This window comes from Chlorocebus sabaeus, chromosome 23, assembly GCF_047675955.1.
Source record: "Chlorocebus sabaeus isolate Y175 chromosome 23, mChlSab1.0.hap1, whole genome shotgun sequence".
Classification (NCBI taxonomy): Eukaryota; Metazoa; Chordata; class Mammalia; order Primates; family Cercopithecidae; genus Chlorocebus; species Chlorocebus sabaeus.
The window spans coordinates 24,856,736-24,882,777 of NC_132926.1; the positions used below are offsets into that span (position 1 = coordinate 24,856,736).

At 43.7% G+C, this 26,042-nt stretch overlaps 1 protein-coding gene and 1 long non-coding RNA gene across 4 annotated transcripts in view; one reads left to right on the forward strand and one right to left on the reverse strand.

The window, feature by feature from the left end:
- CYFIP2 (cytoplasmic FMR1 interacting protein 2) overlaps nt 1–26,042 on the reverse strand; it is a 133,752-nt gene that overhangs the window by 20,069 nt on the left and 87,641 nt on the right. For all 3 annotated transcript variants that reach the window (XM_008015141.3, XM_008015139.3, XM_038005523.2), the window contains 3 exons: nt 19,887–20,030; nt 18,630–18,720; nt 17,421–17,551 (listed from right to left, as the gene is read on the reverse strand). In XM_008015141.3, coding sequence (XP_008013332.1) covers nt 17,421–17,551; nt 18,630–18,720; nt 19,887–20,030 — 366 coding nt within the window. The remainder of the gene's footprint in view (nt 1–17,420; nt 17,552–18,629; nt 18,721–19,886; nt 20,031–26,042) is intronic.
- On the forward strand, nt 3,345–17,414 carry LOC140709961 (uncharacterized). Its single transcript, XR_012090803.1, has 3 exons — nt 3,345–3,756; nt 14,519–14,601; nt 15,887–17,414. It is a non-coding gene; the product is annotated as an uncharacterized lncRNA (long non-coding RNA).

Genomic DNA, 26,042 nt, shown 5'->3' on the forward strand with positions numbered 1-26,042 from the left:
TCCATGAAAGTAGAGACAATGTCTATTTGACCACGTCTTATTCCCAATAGTGAGCACGGTACCTAATATATAATAAATGCTCAATAACTATGTAGAATTAAAGTTGAAAAGTCCCAGCATGTAAGGAAATTTAGCCTTAGAATACAATCTCTCTTATTTGGGGCCTATGTGTTTCTCCTTATTGTAATAACAAAGGGAGTATTCTCTCTTCAATTTTACTGATTACTCTATAAACCTGATGAAGTGGTTTTAAGAATTGTCCATGTAGTGGGATTTTCAGGTGTTTTTAATTTTCTTTCCCACTCTTGCCTTTTTTTTTTTTTTTTTCTACTTGTATGCATTTACTAAGTTTTCTACATTGAACCTATATTACTTTAAAAAATTAACTTGAAAAAAGGAACCCTGAAAGCAACTACTTTTTGGGAGGCCAAGGTGGGTGGATCACCTGAGGTCAGGAGTTTGAGACCAGCCCAGCCAACACGGTGAAATCCTGTCTGTACTAAAAATATAAAAATTAGCTGGGCATGATGGCACATACCTGTGGTCCTAGCTACTTGGGAGGCTGAGGCAGGAGAATTGCTTGAACCTAGGAGGTGGAGGTTGCAGTGAGCCGAGACTGAGCCACTGTACTCCAGCCTGGGTGACAAAGTGAGACTCCGTCTCAAAAAAACAAAAAAAATATTTGCATAGGTTTAATGAAAATAGTTTTTGTTTTAGGCTACACTTAAGGACATGACAGAGGCAGAACAAAATACAAGTATTATAAAAAATACAGTGGTGATGAAGTAAAAGTGAAGCTGATAAGAGGCAGGAAGTGGGAGTACCAGGGGTGGTAATTTCCTCAGTCTTTTGTCTTTTCATGGAAAGGAGTCAAGATACTAAATCATGTTAGCAAAAGCAGCAATAGAGGTATAAGTATATTATCTATGATTACAAGGGAAAACAACAGAAGCAGTAATATAATCAAATGTTGAGAGGGAGAGAGAAAAATGAGATAAAATCTCATCTTTCCAAGTAGGGAGTCAGTATTGTCTAAAGTTGCTAATTAAGAAACAGATTACCCTCATGAGGGTTACGGAGGTGACTCGAAGAACTGGAAACAGAAGCGATGAGGACAGGCTGCCCAGGGAATTGGGAATACAGGTGGGCAGAAGTGCAGTAGAGCCAAGTAGGATGTTTTTCTTTAAAAGCTCATCTGTAGTATTTGATTTGTTATAATGTGCAATTAAGAACTTAATGGAATTAAGTTATAGTGTGCAATTAACAACTTGAACAAAATGAAGAGGCTGGATTAAATGGTCTCCAAGTCTTTGGAACCAAGAGTCTGTAAAATACAACCACTTTTCTCTTTAGAGAAGGAGAGGCAATGAACATTACTGAGCACTAACTAATGAGCTAGCTGCTTTATGTCAGTCGCCTGCTGTATGCTTCTGGACAGCCCTGTGAGATAGGGCTCACTGTCCCCATCCTGTGGAGTAAGGTGAACTTTCCTAACTAGGTCCCCACACAGATGCTTAAATAAGCAGTAAGGCTGACATTTAGATCCAGGGCCACTCCACTTCGACACACATTGTTTCTCCATGGCAGCCAATGCAGCCAAAGTCCTGGGAAGCTTGACTTTCCCCCTTCATTATATATACATGTCATTAAATTGCAAAGTTACCAAAAATAGAAATAGAAAATCACTTAAAATCTTAACACCTAAGAAACTTCAGCCTCACCCATATCTGACAGGCCCATATCATTTGTTGACTTATTGGGTTTTTGGTTATAGCAACTAACATTCTTTAAACTTAAACTGTGGTATATACACAGTTTGAAGAAGAACAAGAGTCTGAGCTACCTTCTTCTGTGCAAAGAAATAGGAAATTACCGATACCTTTATTCCCAACTTCCAGAGGTAGCCTCGACCCTGAATTGGTTTAAATAATTTCTTTGCAGACGGACTACTTTTTATAAATCTGCTGATGTGTTTCCAAGTCTGTAATTAGACCACTCGCGTCAATTTGTACCCACAAATTCCTTCTTCCCAGACCCTCTTACCCCTACCCAAAGTTTTCTACCCAGTTTTATCCATCCCATAAATCCCCATTTAAGTTTCACCTTGTAGGAGTGTTCCAAGCCCCTCCAGCCCACAGTGCCTTTGCTTTTTAAAAACTTACCAGAGCTCTTATTCATTCAGGGCTTCCACTAAGTCATCTGCAGATTGGGCTGTCTAATCTAGCCCAGGGTCCTGAAATCTGAGCTTCTGATGGAGGACCAGGACATTGACCCACATCTCATGCAAACATTGATTGAGAGAGAATCTTCTTGAGGGACCACCCGTGTGTAGGACCTGCACGTTCTCTATATTTTTCTTGTTGGCCTGATATGCGAGGCTAGCAAGAATGTAGAGAACGTGTGTACAATAGGATCTAGATACCCAACAAGATGGTACCAAATTCTGAAGACTTTCATTCTGACTTGAATAGAGCCTGAGCCAGAGATTAAGTAATTCTTCCATTTATATAGCAAACAAGAAGCACAAGGCTTTCTGCAAGGTGCTGGAGTAGGTGAGGGAGACCAGATGCACAATGCTTAGCAAGATGATGACAAAAGCAAGTAAATGGGCAATTCTAATAAGTGCTACAATTGGGGTGTGCCTGGGGTCTATGGGGATGCAAAGAGGAGCAAGCAATTCAGACCTTTGGGGAGGATGATAGGGAAGGATTTCTGAAGAAGGATGCTAACTTGGAACCAGGGGTGAGTGACGGACAGCTAAGGGGGAATAGTACCTGCAAAGGCCCCAAAGCAAGAGGCAGGGCTGAGAGCCAAGGTAGACTGAAGTTTTCAGTGCTGGAGGAAAGTGATATGAGACAGGAAGGAGGGGTGAGCAGGAGTGGTTTGGGAAGAATCTTCTAAGTCTCACTTAGATTTCTGGATATTATCCTGATGGTTTTCATCAGGGAAATGGCAGAGCTGCAGTTTCACCTTCTGGTTGCAAGGGAGAGAAAGGATTGGGGAGAGCAAAGCGGGTGTTGGAAGAGTCCAAGCTGGAGAAAGCAGGGCCAGGAGTAAGTGGCAAAGGAGACGGAAGGAAGTGAGCGGAGGCCACAGACCTGATGACTGGACATCAGGACAGGAGGAAAAGGACCCCTGCACAGGGCACCTGTATGATGATGGTGCTGTTCGTGGAGTCAGAGGACACAGTGAGGCTGCAGGCAGGAGGAAGCCAAGGTCAGATTCAGGCAAGGTAAATTTCTGATGTGTGTGGACATGGAAAAGAAGATGTCTAAAAGGCAACTGGATGTGAGGCCTGGGCCCTGAAGAGTCTGTGGAGTAGAGCTGAACTTGGAAGTCAGCATGGGATGGAGGCTGACCCCAGGGGAAAGGAACTGCGCCAGGTTTGCATGAGTGGGTGCTTCTCAGGGTGACCAAGACCCTTCCGGAGACTTGAGTTCCTCTGACTATATAAGACCCAAGAGAAAAAAAGCACAAAGTGCTCCTTGAGTTCAAGGGAAGACATAAATTCTGAACATTTCCATGTCTACTAGCATACAGCCTATGCAGGGATAAAAAGACACCTTTCAAGTCAAGAATAGGGAAGATGCCACTTCTCTGCATGTGCTGCTACTTCTTTATTCCTTTCTTTAGGTCACCAAATACCTATTGAGTGCTTGCTCTGTGATCTGGCAGACAACCCAAAGGCACAGAGATGAAGATGACACGCTCCATGGAGCGAGGGAGGGGCCTGGATGCTGCGGGAAACACTAACAGGTAGAGCTCTCTATAAAAATGAGATTTCAGTGAAGTTTACCGTCTAGTGGAGAAGGGATCCAAGGATCCAGGGACACCCGTGACTGAGAAATAAAACAGAATCAACTGGGTTCAATAGGAGAAGCTGCTGACAAAGGGCTTTGGAGACTGAGAAAAGAGAGAAACACCATCAAGTTCCTCGCAGAGAAAGGCATTTGATAAAATGTGTGTTGATTAAAAGGACCAGCGGTTTGGGGAGGATGAGGAAATGATGGCTGTGAGATGGGCCTGAGAGGAGGGGCAGGGTTTTGAACTGTGAGGAAAGGTGCCATCCCATTCAGGAGGAGGATGAAATCAGGGATAAAATGAGGTGGCTGATATGAAAGGAGTAGGGCATCCTTGGCTTGGGCTTGTGAGGAGTGTGGGCCACAGTGCTACGGGCAATCAGTGAGCCAGGCTTTCAGTTCTTACAGGGCTTAGAGAAAAGGCTGATTCAAGTCTCTTTGCTCATGGCAAGAGGAGGAAAGGGGGCTCTTGGTAACTGAGGACCTGCTTCTTAAGCATTGGAGACTTTGCATTCATTACTCTGTGAGGTAGCTCCTTAGTCCCAGCACTTTTCAGGTGTGGAAACTAAGGCTTAGAGAAGGAGGGTCCCATCTTTTGGCTTTCCTGGACCATACTGGAAGAAGAATTGTCTTGAGCCACACATAAAAATAAAATACGCTAACGACAGCTGATGAGCTAAAAAAAAAAAAATCTCATAACGTTTTAAATTTATGAGTTTGGGTCAGGCTGCATTCAAAGTTGTCTTGGGCCGTGGGTTGGACAAGCTAGGCTTAGAGAATATAACAGTCTCATAGCTATCCAGTATAGAGGCAAGACTTGAACCCAAGATTTCTGAATTCAAAGATATATGGTTTCCAGTGGAGATCACGGAAATCAACCGGAAATCAGGCTGAGAGAGCCTCATGCAACTCACCCTGCCCTTCCCCTTGGTCTCATTCCGTGTAAGAGTCTCCAGACTTAATGACACCAGCTCTTTGATAGGCACGGTGTCTTCCTTTGGACACAGGCAGAGTATAAGTAAATACAGTAATACTTCTTATTAAATGAAGAAATGGGTGATAGACCAGAGCTATGGCCTCTCAGGATTGTCTTGCTGCCAAAGGCCTGCTCTCATCTCCAAGCGGCCATCCGGCCTACCAGGCAATCACCTTCTTTAATATCAACCTCACTGTGTTCTACTTGCTGAGTCTTATAGTCCTAGATGGGACAAAGGCATGAGGATTCCTGGGTGCCTTTAACAAGTCTCAAGTTGGGAATGCCGATTTTAAAACTCCTAAACATCCTAAGTGGTCACTTAGGATGTTCTGGGTAGTAAATGTCCCCAGCATGAGTTTCCGTTACTCATCATTAGGCAACAGACTCTGTCCCCTAGAATGAGTCTCCTTCAGAACCATAATGGTGCTGGGAGGGAGAGGCTGGGCTTGCAATGCAGTCAATGCATCAGCAAAGACCCCAGGAACTAACTGTGTTTTTTACAAGTGACTGGAATGTGCAATCAGCAAATTCATAGACTGGAAATAAAAATGAATTAAGTTCGCAATTTCATTGGAACAGAGACCCACAGTCCTCCTTTCCGCATGCTACCTTGAAAAAGGAACAGCTGACTGGTGAGCCCTATCCAGTTAGTGTCCTGGGCTTTGCTGCATTGCCTTGCTGTACAGGACTGTGCATTTGACCAGGTGGAAGTGGGCATTTCGGGAGGAAAGCCGCTGCCCAGATACCAAAGCAGGACAAATGCCAGCACCTGGAATGCTGGAACCAACGGGCAGTTTCCAGAGGTCTCAGATCAATGATACCATCTTGTCAGGGTTTGTGCTTATTTTGGGGGGATGGGGGGAGTTTATTACCCAAGGCTGCTGGGTATCATTTATGTGCGAGTATTTAAGGGCATCACATCCTAGGGAATGCCAAGCACACTGCAGACATCAGAGATTGTTTATAATCACTTTCTAGCAGATTTTATTCTTTAAAAATATATTTAAAAAGAAAGAGATGAAATGTCTTGAGGAAGGATACCTTTTTATGATTTCCTGAAGGTAACATGTGTCCTAGTGATGGCCCTGGGGTCACCTCATATATCAACCACTATTGAGAGGCAGCAGTGGCTTTTGGAGAGGATTCTGACACCAGTTCAGTGCAGCAGGATCGATCGACAGCCATGGCGAACTCGAAGGGGGCAGTGGCATTCAAACTACAAACCTGCTGTTCTTGATTTCCAGTGACCATCATCATTAATAATCTAGTTACCTTACATGTGGGATTTGACTTGAAATTTGTCATTTTCTTTTGGGAGTGCACCAAATACTTAATGTAGCCCCTAGGCAAAGACTGTCCTCTGGAAAATTACTAACTTTAGATATATTTTAATGATTGCCACTCTAGCCTCTTTTTATTGGCTATCTTCATGTTCACTTTCAAAAACTTAGAAAATGCAGATAAATTTTTTAAAGGAGGAAAAAACGAATTAACTCCACCACCCAGGAGTCATCACTGCTAATTGCCTTTTCCAGAGTTTGAACTGCCAGGTTCTTCTCTGCACATACCATTTCAGCATATATTTTAAAATAAGAACAGAATATACCTACTCTTTCTGTACTCTATTTTTTATCATTTAGTATATACTATTAGCATCTTCCCATGTGCAGTACAAAGCTTCTATCTGGATTTCTTGGGCCTATTTTTAGTTATCCTACATCCTTTTTAAAATGAGCATCCTACTCCTCAAAATTACTTGATAAATGAATATTCACTAAAGTACCAGCTCTCAGAGCATGCTCTTTCTCCCAGTACATCTCAGCAACCCCATTTTAGTGGGGCCTTCTAAAGATCAGGGTGGGCCTGGTGGCTCAAGCCTGTAATCCCGGCACTTTGGGATGCCGAGGCAGGTGGATCATAAGGTCAGGTGTTCGAGACCAGCCTGGCCAACGTGGTGAAGCCCCGTCTCTATTAAATAAATACAAAAATTAGCTGGGCGTGATGGCGCTCACCTGTAATCCCAGCTACTCAAGAGGCTGAGGCAGGAGAATCACTTGAACCCGGGAGGCGGAGGCTGCAGTGAGCCGAGATTGTGCCACTGCACCCAGCCCAGGCGACAGAGTGAGACTCCATCTCAAAATAAATAAAAAAATAAAAAATAAAGATCAGATAACATTCCAAACCCCTGGAGTGAGTCTCTAATAGCATTTCAGACACTGTGATAGAAAGTGGAGGTGCTCGTTCTTGGGGGCTGAGGGGGTGCTCTTGGTGCTCTTGAATTACAAGGCCAAGGTGGTAAAAGTCAACAAGCCTTAAGGTAGAAGCCAAGGACAATGGGATTCAGTCTTGCCCTGATGCAGACCTGCAGTGAACCTCAGTTTCTTTCTCTGTAACCTGACCCCCAAAGTATGCTATGTGGTTGGCTTGTGCAGCCAGGCAGAGTGGTAATAATAGATAAGTTGGTGGAACAGGCATGGCTGAAATCTTCTGAGCCTTATGGGTCAAAGTTGGGAGTTTGAATTTTTAGAATAACAAGAATCCACCTGTCAGTTTTAAGCTGGAGAGTAACAATCTGATTTATCATTATATGGAGACCCTTTACTGTTAATGCTAAGGCATGCCCCTCTCTCGCCTTGAGCATGGAAAGGCGGTGACCCTCAGTGGAGCTGGGTTTGAGACATTTCTCTTAAACAGAGCATAGGGAGAAGGCATTCTTGTGTGTATTTCTGAAGCAGATGGCAAGCCTTCCCCCCACAGCCCATGGGAGGAGGGTGGCTGCCAGAGGTGTTCTCTTAGGGCCACTCACTGGCCTCTCATTTGGACTGGCCAGCTTCACTGGCTTCATTTGCCTTTCTTGGATCTTAAACTGGTATTTCCTGATGGTGAATCAAATAGGTGGTCAGCCTGTGAGTCACGGCTGACTTCGGTGCTAGCAAATGCCTCTATAAATTTTTTAAATGAGGCCAGATGTAGCTCCGGGATATACGTTACCAAGAATAAATCTTACCAACCAGCAGAGTAGCTGGAAAAGACAAAAACCCTCATGACTTTCCTCTTCATACATCACGACCTTGTCTGCTTTAACCCCTTTCCTTCTTAACTTTTTAATCCCTGATGAGGTTTTATGTCTCCCACTTCAACTTCACATTAGGAAAAATTCTAAACATATAAAATATTTGAAGGAATAATATCCTTATACCCTTGACGTACAGTCACAATGAACATTTTGTCATATTTGCTTTATTTTACAGACTCATTTGAGAGTAAATGGAAGACACTGAGTCACTTCAGCCTTAAACACCTAAGCATGCAACTCCTAAAAACAAGGACGCCCTCCTGTGTAACCTCAGAATCGTGATCCCCTAAATTTAAAATTTTCCTAATATCATATACGATGTAGTCAAGACTAAAATATCCTCAACTGTTCTTAAAATATTTCTTTTACAGCTTTTTTTTTGGAACCAGGATCTAACCACGATGAGTTTTCTAAAGTGTGAACAATATGCAATTGCTGTACAAAAACAACGAACTTCAATGATCCCTCCCCTTGGAGAACTGCCAGGAGCTTGTGCTTCTGCAGAAGTTTCTCTCTGGGAGGAGTTAGTAAGTGAAAGTTAGGATTCAGTAACTTTGCATGTACCAAGTGCCATGCGAATGCTTGTTATTCCCATTATATGATAACTACAAGAGAAATAATCAGTAGGTGATTAAGAACCACGGTCTATCTACTGTAAAACTGCTGTGCTGACAGTAAAAGCAAAAAAGGTTTTTAGAGTCAGGATGCAAAAAAATATTTTACTGTAAGGAAGTCACATCAGAATTCAAAGGATTCATGTTTTATTTTTGCATTGCTTTCTGTCTTAATTTTCTTTTGGTATTATACTTAATTTACAACTGATGAACATCAGTTTTAAAACTGAGGGATTCCATCAAATATCAAAAACCTTAAGTGTTCCCAACTCACTTAGTCTATAAGGCTAACTGGAGACTTGATTTCTGTTGGCTACAGGCTACCATAAAGATTCCGTGTACATATTTAAAAAAGATTCAATACGATCCTAAGAATGTCAGATTCATGCAGAATGGCATTAGACTCTACCTTTAGGGTTCTGTTCACAGTTGAGTGAAAAACTACCATTTTTAGCTGATTTCCTAAAAAGAATAATCAAACCAGTATTTTCTTAACCTTTAACTCTGATTTTTGAGGCAACAAAAAGACAAATAACACTAATGCATTATGTTTTTGTGTGGAGAAAGGAGCTGGAAATGGGAGGTCCAGGCAACCCCACAGGGATCACTGCTTGGATTTTCTAGCAGGAGTGGGATGGGGAGCTGGGCTTAACCAGAGAGCTTAGTGTTCTAAACATTCCCTTATATGGAGGTACATAATGTGTTTCCCGCATACTGATGTTAAGCCTCAAGGATGCACAGCCTGTGAGGCAGGCAAGAAATTAGGCTTCCCGTTTCCACCATGACCCTCTCCCTTGCACAGAATGTACAAGTCGCAGCTTCCAGCCCTCATTTGGGACTCCAGGTGCAGTGGAAACCTCAACCGAGAGACGGTGCCTCTGCTCCTATTCCACTGGTTCTTCACTTTCAGCAGCTCTTTGTAGCCCTCGATAAATCTATCAGTAATTTAATCTTACCTGATTGTATGTGATCTTCCCCTGTTAATCTATGCCTTGCTTGAATAGTGCTGTATATTACTATGTTTCATCTCCAACCACTTCCCCCGTCCCCTGAATTGTCAAGGGGATAATAGACTTATTATTCTGGATCAGAATAATATCTGGTCAACTGGGAAAGATCTATAGCCAAGAAACTGTGGTCTAGAAAGTGGGCTTTCCCTTCCGTCAAGTGTATGCCAATGTCTTCCAAGGTTAGCATTTCCTAAAGTGGAAATTGGGCATACAAGGAAATGTGATTTAATCATAATGAGCCACACAGTGAGCAAGTTCTTTCCTTTTTTAGTTTCCTGTCAATCTTTCTGATAACTTTAATGAGAAAGTTTCCATTTGAAACCAGCACAGGTTAGCACCTAATATTTACTAATCTTGTTTTTATCAAAGAGGGAGTAGCGCTTGTGTTCAGAGATCTGGGCAGGCAGCAGCTGGAATTATATGACTTTGCTGTATTTTGGTTGAATGTATTATTCTGGTTGCTTTCTAATGATGGCAAGAGATGATTTTTTCTTTTAAATGCAAGTGATGGTTTCCTTTTAAAATTAAGTTTCATTAAAAGGATTATGTAAATAACAGAACCAGTGATCTGCAGATGTGGCAAGAACTATGACAACTAAGCACCCATGTCAAAAGTCTGGCAGCTCTAGTCCAAGAAGATGCTTCTAGATCAGAGATCCTCTACTCTGGCTGCACATCAGAGTCAAGTGTGGAGCTCTGAAAATATCTAGGTCTGGCCAGGCATGGTGGCTTAAACCCCACCACTGGAGGGCTTGGAGGGCTAACCCTCTATGCTAAAAATCGGCGGGTGGGTGGTGAACAGTGCCATCAGGGATGGGATATGCCCTGGAGTCTCACACTCTGCCTGGCCCATGGGGGCTCTTGGTCTCGTCTGTGGAACCAGTGACTCTTACCTCTCAGACCATTTTTTCCCAAGTCCTGATATGTTCACACTAACAGGTTTGTTTTTCAGATAAAGCCATGTCTGAAAAGATGTAAATATACTTAAAAATCATAAAGTCACACAAAAGAAGGGTATTATTGGGAGTCAGAGTGCCTCCATTCCACAAAGCGTGGATCATTTTCAACCAAAAACATAATCTGTGTCTGGGCTAAGAAACACTGATACAGAAAGGCCAGAGGCATTACTTGTGGGTGCCTGGGCAAAGGGACAGGATACGCTTCTTGGGCAGCTGGAGGAGTCTTTTCTCAGAGTGACGGGCAAAATCATCCTGGATCAAGCACAGGTGGGCGTATGGAGTGACGGTCTGAGAGGGGTGGTTGAGATGGGGCTTTTACTTTTTTACTTTCCATGCATTTGAATTGTATACATTTCCTACATGAGTCTTTCCTTTTAAGGAAAAAAGTAATATTTAATGCAATAAATCTAAACAATAAAGTCTAAAAAGTGAGATATACTTCTCCCATGCCCCTGTCACCCACCACACCTCATAGAGGTAGTCACTCTTCTCACCTTGGTGAGTACTGCTTTTATAACTACTAATTTTATATGGGAAAATCTGCTAGAACATAAAAACATCTGGAAGAATATTCTTTAGAATGTGAACAGAGGTCGGCCGGGTGTGGTGGCTCACGCCTGTAATCCCAGCACTTCGGGAGGCTGAGGTGGGCAGATCACTTGAGGTCAGGAGTTCAAGACCAGCCTGGCCAACACGGTGAAACCTCATCTCTTCTACTAAAAATGCAAAAATTAGCTGGGCGTGGTGGCGGTGCCTGTAACCCCAGTTACTCAGGAGGCTGAGGCAGGAGAATTGCTTGAACCCTGGGAGGCAGAGTTTGCAGTGAGCTGAGATTACGCCACTGCACTCCAGCCTGGGCAACGGAGTGAGACTCCCTCTCAAAAAAAAAAAAGTGACCAGAGGTCATCTTAGTGTGACAAAGTGGTTTTTGTTTTCTTTCTGCTTCTCTGAGTTTTCAATCAATGAATTTATTTCAACTATGTAATAAAAACAATTAGAGGAAAGACATTAAAAGGTAGAAGTGGGAGACAGAAGGTCAGATGTGGGCATGAAACTATTGAAAAGAACAAAAACAATCGGCAAAGCTCAGCTGGGCATCTCTCTGTACTATAATATGCTAACCTTAAGCATCTTTGGACTCTAAGGGGCATCTGGTTTTCATCCAGACTCCTGCACTAACCGTAAGGCTGGGAAAATCAGCTCCCTCTTGGGGCCTCGGTTTTCCTATCTAGAAAATGTGAGGTTGCACTAGATGAGTGGTTTTCAACAGGGGGAGGTTTTGCCCTCCTAAGGAATATCAGGCAGTATCTGGAGATACTGTTGGTTGCCACAATGAAGGGTACGACTGGAATATAGTGCAAAAGTGCTGTTCGACATCCTATAAAGCCCAGGGCAACCCCCTAAAAGATTATCTGGCTCCAAATGTCAGTGGTGCTGAGGTTGAGAAACTGACCCTGGATGGTCTCTGGGGGCTTTTCCAGATCTGATAGGCATTTGGATCTGTGAGTTTGGGTCTAGACTCGCCTCATCTCTGGTGAGGGCAGTAATGCTCTCAAAGGACTGACTGGAGTGTTTCTGTGGTCCACTCTAATAAAATAAGGAGAGAAGAAGTAACAGAGATGAAGGCAGAGGCAAGAGGCCTTGCAGTAAAAGGCAGACTAAACGGTTCTGTCCCTCCCAGGGACTCGGGCCCGCCCTTCCTCACACGTACAAACAGGTCCCTCTCCTGGTGTATGCTGGCATAACAAACAATGGCCCGAAGTCTAGAAAACCACACAAAATTTGAACAAAAACTTAGTGATTGCTATTTTCCTAATGACCACTTTCTGATTTCCCAGGGAAGGAAGTACTAGAGGAAACACTAGACATTAATAGAATTTTCTTTAAAAACCTGATACAAATCAGTATTTGTTAAGTATTTTTATATGTTTCAGATTAGATCCAACAAATATTAAGAGGCTGCGATGACCAGACCATTTATGGACACGAGATAAGACATAGCACTACCACTACAGATTGCAGGAGGAAGGTCTTTTCAAGAAGTAGCGCCAGAACAATATGGAAATAAAAGATTTATAGCTCCCATTAAATACAAGCATCAATTCTAGGTGAATAATATGGACTTAAAGGTCTGTTTAGCCTTGAAAGACTAACCTCTAAAACTTTCAGAGGATAGCCTATCTTCATGCGTGAGAGTAGGAAAGGTTTTCTAAACAAGTCACAAGAGTATCAACTGTAAGGGAAAAAAATAACTACACTAAGCCTGAAGAACTTCTATTCACCAAGACACAAGCCAGAGTAATATATCTGCAATACATGTATCCATAATATATAATGGCCACAAATCCATAAGAAAGATGACTTAAAAAGGCAAGAATGTTGACCAGCACGTCACAAAAGATGGTGTCCAAATGGTTAGTAGCATGTGGAAGAAGAATCAGCATCATTAGGGAAATCAAAATCATAATGAAATATGACACCCCCCGCCAGAATGGCTATGATTAAAGAGGGACAAATTGTTCATGAGGCTGCAGAGAAGTTATAACTCTCATACACTGCTGCATGGGAGTATAAATTGGTATAATTTGTAAAACTGCTTTGAAGCTAACCTCATAGGTATTTCCCTAATAAAAACAGCATACATACAGCAAAACACATGTACAAGAATATTCATGACATCGTCATTCATAATAGCACCAAACTATAAACAACCCAAATGTTCACCCACAGTGAAATGGATGATTCAGTTAGTCTGTTCATGCAATGAGAATACTAGAGTAATTGATTCAGTAATAAAAAATGGATCATCTACAACATGGATGAATCTCAAATGTAATCTTGAACGACAGAGGTCAGAAAGGAAAGCGAAAACATACTAGATAACTCTATATGAAATTCAAGGACAAGCAACATTATCTCTGGAAATAGAACTCAGAGCCATGATTCTTTGCGGAACACTGAAGAGGGCATGAAAGAACCATCTGTGATACTGTAAATGTTCTGCGTCTAGACCTGGGCTACGTGGACATGTGCCTTCATCAACCTGTACACTTAAGATTTATGCATTTGACTGTAATATCTTAATTGAAACCACCAGAATACCCTATAAAAACCCAAAACCAGAAAAATAATGTCACAGGTACCTGGGTTTCTGTACTACTATTGCACCCTGAATTTTGAGAAATATTTATAAGCACCTAACTTAATGAGGAAAATACCTTTGTCCAAGTCATCAACTATTCAATTTATATCCCTCTACCTACCAATGATACATTAATCTGTTTTTTTTTTTTTTTAAACAAAGGCAAACAACAGAATGAGAAGGTATTATGGAACCTACAATCAGAAAGACCTGAAAATCTATTAGAAAAAGACAAAATATGGAAAAGTAAAGGGGGCAAGAGATTTCTTACTTGTTCCTTTGCACTTTCTGGTATTTCCCAGTTTTTCTAAAACTAGCATATACTAACTACATGAATATGCTTTCCTTGTAAGAAATTAAGACATTCCAGATAAGGCTAAAAAGTCCCTGTTGACCTCTAATTCTGGATTCCTCCCTAATACCTAGAGAAAATGATTATTAACTACTCGGTATGCTTTTTTGCTAGATCTTTTTCAATGCAGTGTTATTTGTGGGGTTTATTTTTTGTTTACATCTATGGCATCATGTGTGTCTTAAAACTTTTAAGCTCAATATTGTATCTTCCACTATTTTTTATCTTGGTATGTGCAAAGCTACTTTATCAGCTTATTCTTTTTACCTGCTTCACAGTTTTCCATGAGAATGGATATTCCACAGTTTATACAGCCTTTCTTCTACGATGGCCATTAGGCATCTTTCTTTTTTTTTTTTTTTTGGCAATTAGTAGTCCTCTTTCATTGAGAACAATTGGTATGTCATTTAAATATTTAATTCTAGCTTCCTAAACTAAAAAAACCTCCAGAAAGTTCATGCTTCATTCTAATCTCAGAAAGCACTGTCTAGGCTTGGAGATCTCCCCGGCTGTCTAAGTAGAAAGGGGAGTGTGGACTTCAGTGAGCCTAATCCCTGCTCTGTGTTCCCCACCCTTCCCCGACCCCTAGCCCCCAAGGACTGGGATCATCAATACTGGAAACCTGTGCTTTAGTTCTTCCACCTCTGCTGCTGCTATGCTGTGTGACTTCAGGTGAGTTCCTCCTCTCTCTAGTTCTCTGTTTTCTCACTTATGAATAGAAGGAGTTGAAACATTCATGCTGTAGGGGGTCTGTCTCAGCTCTGAAGGTCATTGATACTGAGTGTCCTGTTGTCCTTAGTGATACACGCGAGCGACCATCCAGACAGTGCCTGAGGAAGTTGTCCTTTCCTTGCAGCCCCCATCAATAGTCTGCCTCCTGGAGTCTGAATAGGGGAAGCTGAAGTGATGGTCTCTGAATCACAGTTCCTCATGAAGAGAGGTGCTTAACAGGAGACTCTCGGGGACTGAGGCTTCAGGGACCCCCCACCCTGACCTCCACTGTTCCTGATGCCCCTGAGGCCTTCAGAAGTTGTCCCTGTGTATCCCTGGGACTTCTGAAGGCTACATTGCTATAGCAACCTGGGTCTGCTGATCTGTGTAAAAAACCTATCAATTAGTTGTCTGGAAAGTCCATTTAAGGGGTAACAAGCAATTACTTCTTATAGAGGAAGAGCAAACAGTCCCCATTTCAGGGCCTCTCAGGGTGAGTTTCAGAGCGGCAGGTCCAAGTCACTCATTTTAGGGATGGGGGATGAAATGAACTGGTTCATCCCAAGTCACAAAGACAATCAGAGGCAAGGCATCCTTTCTGGCTCTGATTCGGAAGCTCCATTATCTCTCTACCTTTGTTCCAGGCTCTTCCTTTCCCCTCCCGTCTATTCTCCAAGCACCTACTGCCTCCAAGATGGGCTCTAGACTGTAAGAGACTTGTCCTTCACTCTCCCAATAGCCCCCAGGCCTTTGAAAACAGCCAAGCAGACCCCCTCACCTGCTGCTCACATGGCATCCTGCAGTGGCCCATGAGGCCCCAGTGACCTGCTGCCTGGCTGCCTCCCTCCACGGCTCTTACCTCTGTCCCCTTGGCACCAGCTGACTATGAGGTCCTCCCTGTCCCTTAAAGACCAAGCTCTATCCTCTTCAAAAACAGCACATCCCTCTCTGACACAGCCACTCTCCCTTTATCCTGTAATCCTGTGTATTCCTCCACAGCTCCCCTCCCCATCTGCAACCACAATCTGATTATTATGACTTTGCTTGTTTCCCTCTCTGGAATAAAAATGGCAAAACTCTGTCTCTTATTCATGGCCATTAATCCACAACCTAGAACTGCTCCTGGCAATGAAGAGGCTCGCCACGCCTCTTGCTGAATGAGTGGATGGAGGCTGAAAGAGATTCCCACTAGGTCCTGAGTATGATGCACCCCAGAGTAACATCCTTCTGTTTCCTTCTGCTCCAGGCTGTCTCTGCTACCCTGACACCCGTAGGACTGGGCCCACTGGGAGCACCTTGGGGAGGAAGGAGGAGAGCACAGCCTCTGAGTCAGTCGTGAGGCAGAGTAAATCCAAGTGGTCATGCAGGAAGAAGAGTGTGCCGGTTCTGTGGGGTCCTAAGAGGGAGATGTATGGGGGGTGTGCTTTGTTCAATATGACAACACTACCGATGTACCGATGGTTTAGTTCTTACTGCATGAGCTTTACATGTGGTGTATCTTTCCAGCCTTGAAACTATCCTGCAAGGTAAAACAACTGTCTCCCATCATAAAAAATGAAGATGACAGTGCATGTTCTCCCTCGGCCTGGGACAGCTTCACCAGGCAAATTCCTGCTCATTCTCCAGGCCACCTCCCCGGAGAAGTCCTTCCTCAGCCCCAAGAACACACTGAGTTCTCTGCTTTCTGTTCCCACGGGACCCTGCACTCACCCCTCCTAGCTCTTGCTGTAACCACAGACACACGATTTCAGCGTAAATATGGACAGGACAGGAGGCAGGGCTGGACACTGCTACATGCCCCAGCACAGTGCCTGTCCTGAGGTATCCAAGGAATAATTATCTAATGAGGGAGATGGAGCAGGGAACCCCCTAGGGGCCTGCAGCACCACCCCACCTAAGCATGGAAATAAAATCTTGAGTTTCTTCAAGGGAAATTCCAGGCACCTAGCTAGCCCTGAGAAGTAAATAAGCAAGCTGATAAGCAAGAAGGTAATAGTAACTTAAAGATAACATCTTCACATATGAGCCGGAGTTGTTTTTCAGAAACCTGGACCCACACCAAACAGATGTGCTGGCATGCAGACCTCAGATAAGAGGGAACTGCAGGCCGAACTCTGACCGCAGTTCTTTGTTCTAAACTTATTTCTGGGAGGCCTGGAAGAAATCATACCCACAAGCCAGAGCTAACATTCTTTTCTGCTGACCCTAAATTTTAAAGCTTCTCTTCCTTACCCAATTGCAAATCAGAAACTCTCTGAATCTACCTATGACTATAAGCCCTTACCTACTTCAAGATAGCCTGCCCCATTGGGCTAAACCAATGTGTAACTTCCATACAATGACTTAACTTTGCCTGAAACTTCTGCTTTCTTGAAACTTACGCCTGCCTCTAAAAACCCTTGTTTGCAAGCCATTGGAGAGGTGAGGTCTTAGGTGAAAACTGCTCAGTTCTCCTTGCTTGGTACCCTAAAAATAAACGCCCTCCTTTCTCCTGCAGTAAACCTCGGCGTGGATGTTTGTCCCCTACTGTGCCAGGCAAGTGGACCCCAGTTTGGTTCCATAACATGAGGGAATGGCAAACTAAGACCTGGACAACTGCACTAATCGTGAATGGGAGAGCTAGGACTGGAATCCATGTCTGTCTGGAAATGAACTGAAAAGAGCATGTGAGCTTACACTAAAAGAGCACAAATTGATGCTGCAGGAGCCTCCATATCTGGTTGGAGTTGGCATCCCCTCCAACCTGGAGATACCTCAATTCCTTTGGGCTTTGGACTTACCAGAGCTTGCTCTATGAGGAGGCAGAAGAGGATGGCATTGCCCACTTCCCTTAGGCTCTGGAACACATCTGTTTTGAGCTCTGCATACTCAATGATGTCCTTCAGCTGGTGGTGGAAGAACTCCAGGATCCCTGGGAGGTGAAGCGCGATGGGTCAGTGGGAAGTTGACACTGCTCAGTAGGGTCTATGGGAAACAATGACTGAGTGGCAGCCCCAGACCTGACTCTCGGAGAGCAAAAAGCCAAACCACGCATCCCTCTTCTCTGCAGGCCCAGAGTGAGATTTCTTTCAGGGCTCAGTACTGGAAAAAGTTCGAGAAGCGGGCTTGTGTCTTTTTCAGAACACACACACATGCGCACGTGTACACACACACAAATGAGGCAGCATTGGACCCTTTCCAGTCCCTCCAAAGTTGCCTGAATTCCTATCATGACAGGAATGAATATTTATTAGTAGGTGTCAGATATTGTGCTGAGCACTTTATCTGTACTATCTCATTTACTACAACAATATCACTAGGCACTATTACCCCTGTTTTCAGATAAGGCTCAGAGAGGGTAAGGGGCATGCCCATAGTCACATAGGTAGTAAGGAGGGCAGCTGGGACTGAACTCCAGAAATTTTAGCCTTATCTTTTTCCTATTCTCAATCATGCAGACCCAGCACTAGACATCTTGGTTTTGAAAAGAAACATCAGATGCCAAGTCATAGTCCCCATCTTTCCCTCTTCTCCAGGCCCTGTATTCAGTTCACTATCAAGGAAGGAAATAATTATTTCTCTGCCCAGTGGTCAAACAGCAAAGATGTCCATTTCCTGACTTATCTTAGATATGTCAACTTGGCACCACTTCCTGGAGCCTCAGTCTCCCCAAATATGCAGATGGAGGAAGATCTGGAGGTGCTGAGCTCATAAGTACCGTTTCTAATAACCTGGCTCTGCATTATTTAAACACGCTGACATTTGCTGTCCTCTTCCAACTTCCCAGCAGTCCCATGAGGCAGGCCCCGCAAGCATCGTCTCCCTCCACTGACAAGATGATACCATTGCTCAGAGGGATTAAAAGGCTATCTAGCCAGTGGCGGGGGAGGATGGAGAGCCAGTACTCTGCCAGCTCACTGGCATGTTAGAGAAGCAAACGCTCTGAGGTGGATGGTCAGAGCCTCCCTCCCCTCTATGGGATGGGTCTGGATTGTTTTGCTGTCACCAACCTGGGGAGCCATACTCATGTCGGGGCAAGCGGCATATCTTGGGCATCACCTCTATCAGTGTTTTCACATACTGGAGAATGGTTCCTTGGAGCTGACAAAAGAAGAGTACAGATGAGTGAGAGAATCTGCTGCAGCAAGTGTGCATCTCTGGGCTGAATTCTGGGCTATGGAGGTTCTGTTGAGACCTCTGAGAGGAAGGGGCAGGCTTGCCTAAAGGTGGAGAACAGTCCCTTTGACCTTTATAAGGGAAAATAAGCCTTTATAAGACTGAAAAAGGAGCTCTCTCATTATTCTTTTGGGCTTACAGACTTCAAGGAAGGCACATTTCTAGGTGTAGGGTCTTTCCTGGGGCTGAGGATGCTTGTATCAGATTCAGACTCAGAGCTAAAATGAAATGGAGCCAGGAAATTGTGGAGATTGAAACATGCTATTTAATTTCAGCCTGGAAAATTCATGGCACATTCATCCCTCCTGTGCCCAAGGCAGACATCTTTAATCAATTACCACATTTTCTTGTTTTACTCTGGATTTAGCTCCACAATCTTTAACAACCCATGGTTCCACAAAGCTGCTGCCACAGAATTGGAGTTAGCAGATTAATCCTATTTGCTATCCCTGATCTGGTTATAAATTACTTTTGTCACTTGAAATTTTCATAAACATCTTAAATGTTTTGGCCTTCAGCAGTGTTACAGGAAATTAAATGAAATTCAGATGACCATATTTGGGGCAGATGCAGAATAGTGGTAAAGGGATATAGCGGTAAAGGGATACAGAACTCTCTTAAAGCCAGTGCAGTATGAGAAGCAGTGTTTAGCAAGAAATCCCAAGGGAAAGAAGCATGGTGATTGATTAGAGATGTCTGCCGTGGGTAAGGGCGTGGAAAATGGCAGCTACAAGTGTCATGAATTCGCCCTGCTCAAATTAGATAATGGAGCACAGCTGGGGAGCATAAGGAGTCAGTGGTAAGTGCTGAAGGACAAAATCAGGATTTCTGACTTCAGTCATCAAATACAAGGAGTTTGGGGTCAGAAAATGAGGAGCACAGCTATAGGTCAAAATGTGCACAGAAATGTAACAGAATGATAGGTAAGACCAATCCAGGGATACGGGCAAGGGACTCCCTGAGCAGTTTCTACAGGCAGAGCTGCAGTGCCTGGGATTTGTTTTTACAGGCCAGGTAAAAAGTAAAAGCAAACCTTGTTTATGTCAAACCCACATGGGCACATCTGAAGCCACACTGAGGCCTTTCCTTACCAAGCTCTTCACAATCTTTAGCAGTTCCTCCATGACCACAGCGATGCCCTGGTAACCCAGGAGTCTGCAGATAGTCTTGAAATGAGGTGGCCCCACGAAATTCCTGTAGGAGCTGTAGATGTGGCTGTAGGCAATGTTGAGAGGCTGGAAAACAGAGTGGCAAAGTAAGTGCCTGAGTACTGAATGGATGCTGGTGGAGTCCTGGCAGATGTTCTGCTGACAGAAGAATTAGGAACTCAGTGTTATGAGTGTGCTCACTGGGGCTCTATGAATACATTTGCAAAATGGTGGCCATAGAGAGAGGTATGGTCAGTGACTACAGGATGGCGCACAGTCACCAGATGGAGCAGCCACTCCCTAGCAGAAGAGGATAAAGGACTTCCAAGCAAATATCCCTTTTATAGGGATTCCTGCCACCCATGATGTTCCACACCCAAACCAGGAGTTTCACAAATGGAGCCATGGGGGAAAAGATAAACAGCCAATTTCCTTTCTTAAGAGGCATTTCTAGTACTAGACATTGGCTGGAAGAACCATGTGGAAACTCAACAGCTGCTTCAACATTGTCATCTTTCCTCTACTGTTAGTTGTTTCCATCTATGACAGGCGGGGTCCTGGGAACACACAGGCCTGGGAGTTAGGAGACCTCTGCTGAGTGCATGGGACAACTGCCTAGGGTTTTTGAGCCTTAGTTTCCACATCTATGAAATGAGCGGTTGGATTAAGTCAGTGGTTTCCTAACTTTAAGAGCAGCAATCCGAAGGAAAGATGCCACGGAAGCTCATATGTGAAGCAGGCAAAATGGAGCTGCTCTGGCTTGGTGCTGGCTGGGGACCCAGAGCGCTGGCCACCACCATGGTCCTCTGGACCCCATGAGACACCATAACTGAACCTGAAGGATCTCTTTAAGATCCTTGTCTGAGAATATACAACCAAACTATAGGGCCCTAAATTGGTCTCACTTGTTTGGTGAGAATGTAAAGTTTTCATTGACTGTAACGCTCTGTTCTGGAAATGCTGCTTACGAAGCACCTAATGCCAGGCTTTGTGAAGCCCTCCAGGTACATTCTTGTTTAATCCACCCAACAAACCTATGTGATCTACATCATTATTAGTCCCATTTCACAGATGAGGGAACTGAGGCTCAGGTGGGAAGCAGCCTGCACTCACTTTAAGTGGGTATGGCTGATTCCAAAGCCCATGCTCCACCTACCATGGTGTATTTTGGAAGTTGAATTCTTATATAAATGATACTCAGTTTTTTACATAAGGTTTTAATTCAAAACTTAGGTTTTTTTCTTTGTTTCTTTGTTTTTTGAGACAGAGTCTTGCTCTGTCACCCAGGCTAGAGTGCAGGGATGTGATCTCGGTTCACTACAATCTCTGCCTCTGGGGTTCAAGCGATTCTCCTGCTTCAGCCTCCCAAGTAGCTGGGATTACAGGTGCCCTCCACCATGCACAGCTAATTTTTGTGTGTGTGTTTTTAGTAGAGGCAGGGTTTCACCATGTTGGCCAGGCTGGTTTCAAACTCCTGACTCAAGTGATCCGCCCACCTCAGCCTCCCAAAGTGCTAGGATTATAGGCGTGAGCCACTGCACCCAGTCCAAAACTTAGTTCTGAGTATAGTTCTCCCAACTGGAATTGCAAAAATCTTGTACATGAAACATGCAATTTATGGGATGACCACATACGGTATTCTATTCACTGAAATTCTCTACTAGCTAGCTAGTTAGAAATTCTACATCAGTTAAATGGAAATTCTCATGATGCTTTTGAAGTACTGCAAGATCTTCAACTCCCTTTGGAGCCATCAAGAAAATATTTAATTGAGTTCAGTCTAAGTTTTGAGTTAAGTATGTATATATGAATTATTCTAAACTTTACAAAACAAGCATCACAAATATGCACTAATAACAAGGACACGTGAAGAACACAATTAGAGTTCCCACTAATAGCAAGGACTTGTGAAGAATTAGAACACCCACTCATTCACCAGGTTGAGTAATAGTTCACTTGGTGAGCTCATGTCTAGATATTGGGAGGCCTGGAATGTGAGAAAGAGCAAAGTTTTGTACATGACACTGAGGAGCTGTCACAGCAAACTGCCTGAACCTAGGGGAGGGACTTTTTGTATTTAGCTTCGAAATGTATGGGCCAGGAATTGCTTACATAGGGAGAAAATGGAACTGACTTAAGAGTATGATGTTCACTGAAGTCGATGTTCAGCAAATCCTTGGAGTGTATAACTTGCTGAGTTGATTTAGCTAACTGTGGGGCCAGGCCATGTCACTTTCTAGGCATGAAGCAAATCTATTTTAGTGCCTCTGTCACAGGCCACCCTGTCAAACAGGGCTGGGGCTAGGTTGAGGTGAGTGAGGCACATAGGATGCAAAATGCTAGGAGGCGTGTACTCTTCTAAGCGAGTGTAGCTTAGTTTTTGCCTTGTTAGCAAAGCCCCACTCTGTATTCTCCTGTTTCCCTCTCTGGAGATAAGGAATACACAGCAATCACCAAACAAGCCATGGCTTACCTCTGCTGGGAGGAGGAGACTAACTGGAAAGGGGCACGAGGGGACTTCCTAGGGTGATGGAAAAGCTCTACATCCTGATTGGGCTGTTGACTACATAGAGGTGTTTGTCAAAACTCATAGAACTGTACATACAATTATGATCTGTGCCCATGTGCACCGAATGTTTGCATCCCTTCCAAATTAGGATTTGGAATCTTAATCACAAACAAATTAGGATTCTTGTGTTGAAATCCTAACTGCCAATATGATAGTAATAGGAGGTGGGCCTTTGATAGGTGATCAGGCCATAAGAGTGGAGCCCTCATGAGTGGGATTAGTGCCCTCATCAGAAAAGATAAGAGTGCTCACTGTTTCTCTCCTCTCTGCCCTGGGAGGGTACAGTGAGGAGAGGGGCCATCTGCACAGCAGGAAGTAGGCCCTCACCAGACACTGGATCTGTTAGCACCTTGATCTTGGACGTCTCAACCTCTAGAACTGAGAGAAATAAATTTTGTTATTCAAATCACTCAGCTTATGGTTTTCTTGTCATAGCAGGCTGAACTGACAAAGACAGTGCATCTTACTGAATATGATTATATCTCAATAAAGAAGTAAATTTAAAAATCCCACTGAGCTATGTCATAGCTTAATTCACCTTCCCAACATGATTTTCAAAGGTTAAAAAGCAGAAACATGCTTTAAATTTTCTCCTGAAAAGGGCTGTGGCTTAAGCCAGCACAGGTACCAGGTAACAAAGACCTGGCTGTGCTCACAGCCATGGGAACACGGTGTTCATGGACGGCCCTAACAGCCTTCTCATTCTCCACCCACACCAGGGACTCTGGGCTTCTCCTGTAAACCCAGGAAAGCTCTCAGAACATTCTCTTTTGTCCCCTTTTCAAATATTTAATGAAAGAAATTTCTGAGTAGCAGGGAGCTTTCAAATGGATATCTCTGGAGGGGACAAAAAGCAATCATCTACTTATATTTTCTGTCTGATTCTCTGACTTCTTTTCTAGCTTTGTCTGAGTGTAGAGGATGGGCTCTGGGGTGGGCACACCTGAGTTCAAATTCAAATGTACTAGTTAGATGCTCTTGGGCAAATTACCTAAACCCTCTAAGCCTCGATTTCCCCTAAGTAGAGATGATAATACCAAATCCAGTAGGGTTGTTGGAGGTTTAAATGTGATCACATATGTAAAGCAGTCAGCATGGGGCCTGGCACACTGGAAATGCTTACTGAAATAATAGCCATTAATATTATTTTGTTTGATGACTTGGCAAATAAAGATGAAAACGCAGCTTTCTGGTCAAATTTCACCCCAGCAGCTCTGACGACAGCTATGCTTCTCTGATTGTAAAGAGGGCAGTGCATAGGTGGGGTGTAATTTTATACAACACAGTGTGTACCCCACAGAGTGACAGGATAGAGGTAAGAGCCAGGACTAGTTGATAGAATGCACCAAAAAACACAGATTTGACTCAACATTAAGAACATCATAGAAAGGGGAGATGTTCACCAGCAGATTGTACGGGGTGGAGTCCCTCCTCATTGCAGGTATCTTATACCAAGGTTGTTATAAGGTTCCTGTAAAGGGCTGGAGGTGGGGATAGATGTGCTTCCTCTAGAGGATCAAGCTGAAATGCATTCTTCCCGGACGTTCGTCCTTCTGAGTGGTCTCCTAAACCCTCACCCCCGCCCAAGGAGCTTCTAGTACCAAGCTTCCCTGGACTCTTCCTGGCAAGCACAAATAAACACACATTTACATATATGGAAACTGTTCAGCAGGAATTCCCAGATCTAGGCAGAGGCGGAGAATAGTATTGGAATTGTTTTACCACATAAGGATTTTTAAAATGCCCCCTACACACCCACTCGGTGTACTTTGGAGGCCTCTGGTTGACATTCCTATGTCAGACTTGGATTCTGGTCTAGACTGGGAGTTTAAGCTTTAGTTGATGGCCCAAGATGCATTTCATGTGAGAAGGACCAGCATGAAATGAGGAGAATTCAAATCTCCTAAGATTAAAACAAAAACTCCTCCGACCCCTCATTCCCCCAAATACACCACACACATGCAAGAAGAAATGCACATGCATGCTGAAAAGTACACACATACACACCCCCGGAGGGCACCCATCTGACCTGCCGGCTCAATAGGAGGCTGGGCCCTATTGAGAAAATGTGGGAATAGGGGAGCCTGGGCATTTTCTGAGGGTTGGCAAAGAAAAACAAGAATGCAACATGACGTGAGCCATTGGAAACTTGCCATTGAACCAATCCTGCTAACTGATAGGTTCCAACCAATGGGCCTCATGGGAAACTAATTATGTATCCTACCTGGTTAGGATGGATCACTTAAAATCAAGCTTGTTTAAGGCTGGGCACGGTGGCTCAAGCCTGTAATCCCAGCACTTTGGGAGGCCGAGACGGGTGGATCACAAGGTCAGGAGATCAAGACTATCCTGGCTAACCCGGTGAAACCCCGTCTCTACTAAAAAATACAAAAAACTAGCCGGGCGAGGTGACGGGCGCCTGTAGTCCCAGCTACTCGGGAGGCTGAGGCAGGAGAATGGCGTGAACCCGGGAGGCGGAGCTTGCAGTGAGCTGAGATCCGGCCACTGCACTCCAGCCTGGGCAACAGAGCGAGACTCCGCCTCAAAAAAAAAAAAAAAAAAAAAATAGCTTGTTTAAATCCACATTACACAAAATAGATAGCTTTATGAGATCTCAAGAAATAACCCTGATTCAGGAACTAGAGCCATGTTATTACTGTGTGACGCAGACCTGCATTTTCTTGAAAAAAAGCAAAAAAGCATTTTTAAAGAGAGAAAAAAATACGGTGAGTGTAATCTGGCAGATCCTGGGCACTGTAATATTATCTGTAGATGAACTTTAAAATGTTGTGGTAAAATATACAAACACAAAGGTCACCATTTTAACCATTTTTAAATGTTGCATATAGGCTTTTCATCTATCTGTTGAGACAGGCCTCTATCTCATCAGATGGTAAACACGGCCAGCCACTTCAAACAGTAAGACCTATTTACTTGGCAAACTGAATTTGTAAGCAATTTGCATCTCTGCTCTCTGGAATCACAATTGCTGTTTTCAGAGGTCCCAAGAGGAATTAAAACTGTTCCTAATTTCCTATTTTTGTTACAATTTCCCTAATGGATATCATCAGCCTACAAACACAAACACAGCTCTCTAATTTAGGTGGAAGAGCTGCAGCTCAATTCTCTAAAATCACTGCAGGTAAATGAAGGCGAGGGCAGAAATAAAATAGCAGCATCGTCCTTCTCGGGAAGGTCACAGAGCAAGATGGCGCCAAGGACTGATCAATTCTCAGTTCCAGGATCAAATCCATTGTGGACGCTTGGGTAAAACTACTAATGTGTCATCACTTTTCTTATAATCAGTACTCATGTGATGACACACAATTACATCATGCTTCTCCGTGAATTTTTCACATACGAATTCCATCGCAGCCGCCCACATTGTTTTCTGTGGCTGCTCTAACAATTACCACAAACTTGGTGGCTTTGAACAATAGACATGTATTATCTCAGGCTTCTGCAAGCCAGAAATCCAAACTAGTATCCCTAGGCCAAAATCAAGTTGTCAGCAGGACCACACTCCCTCC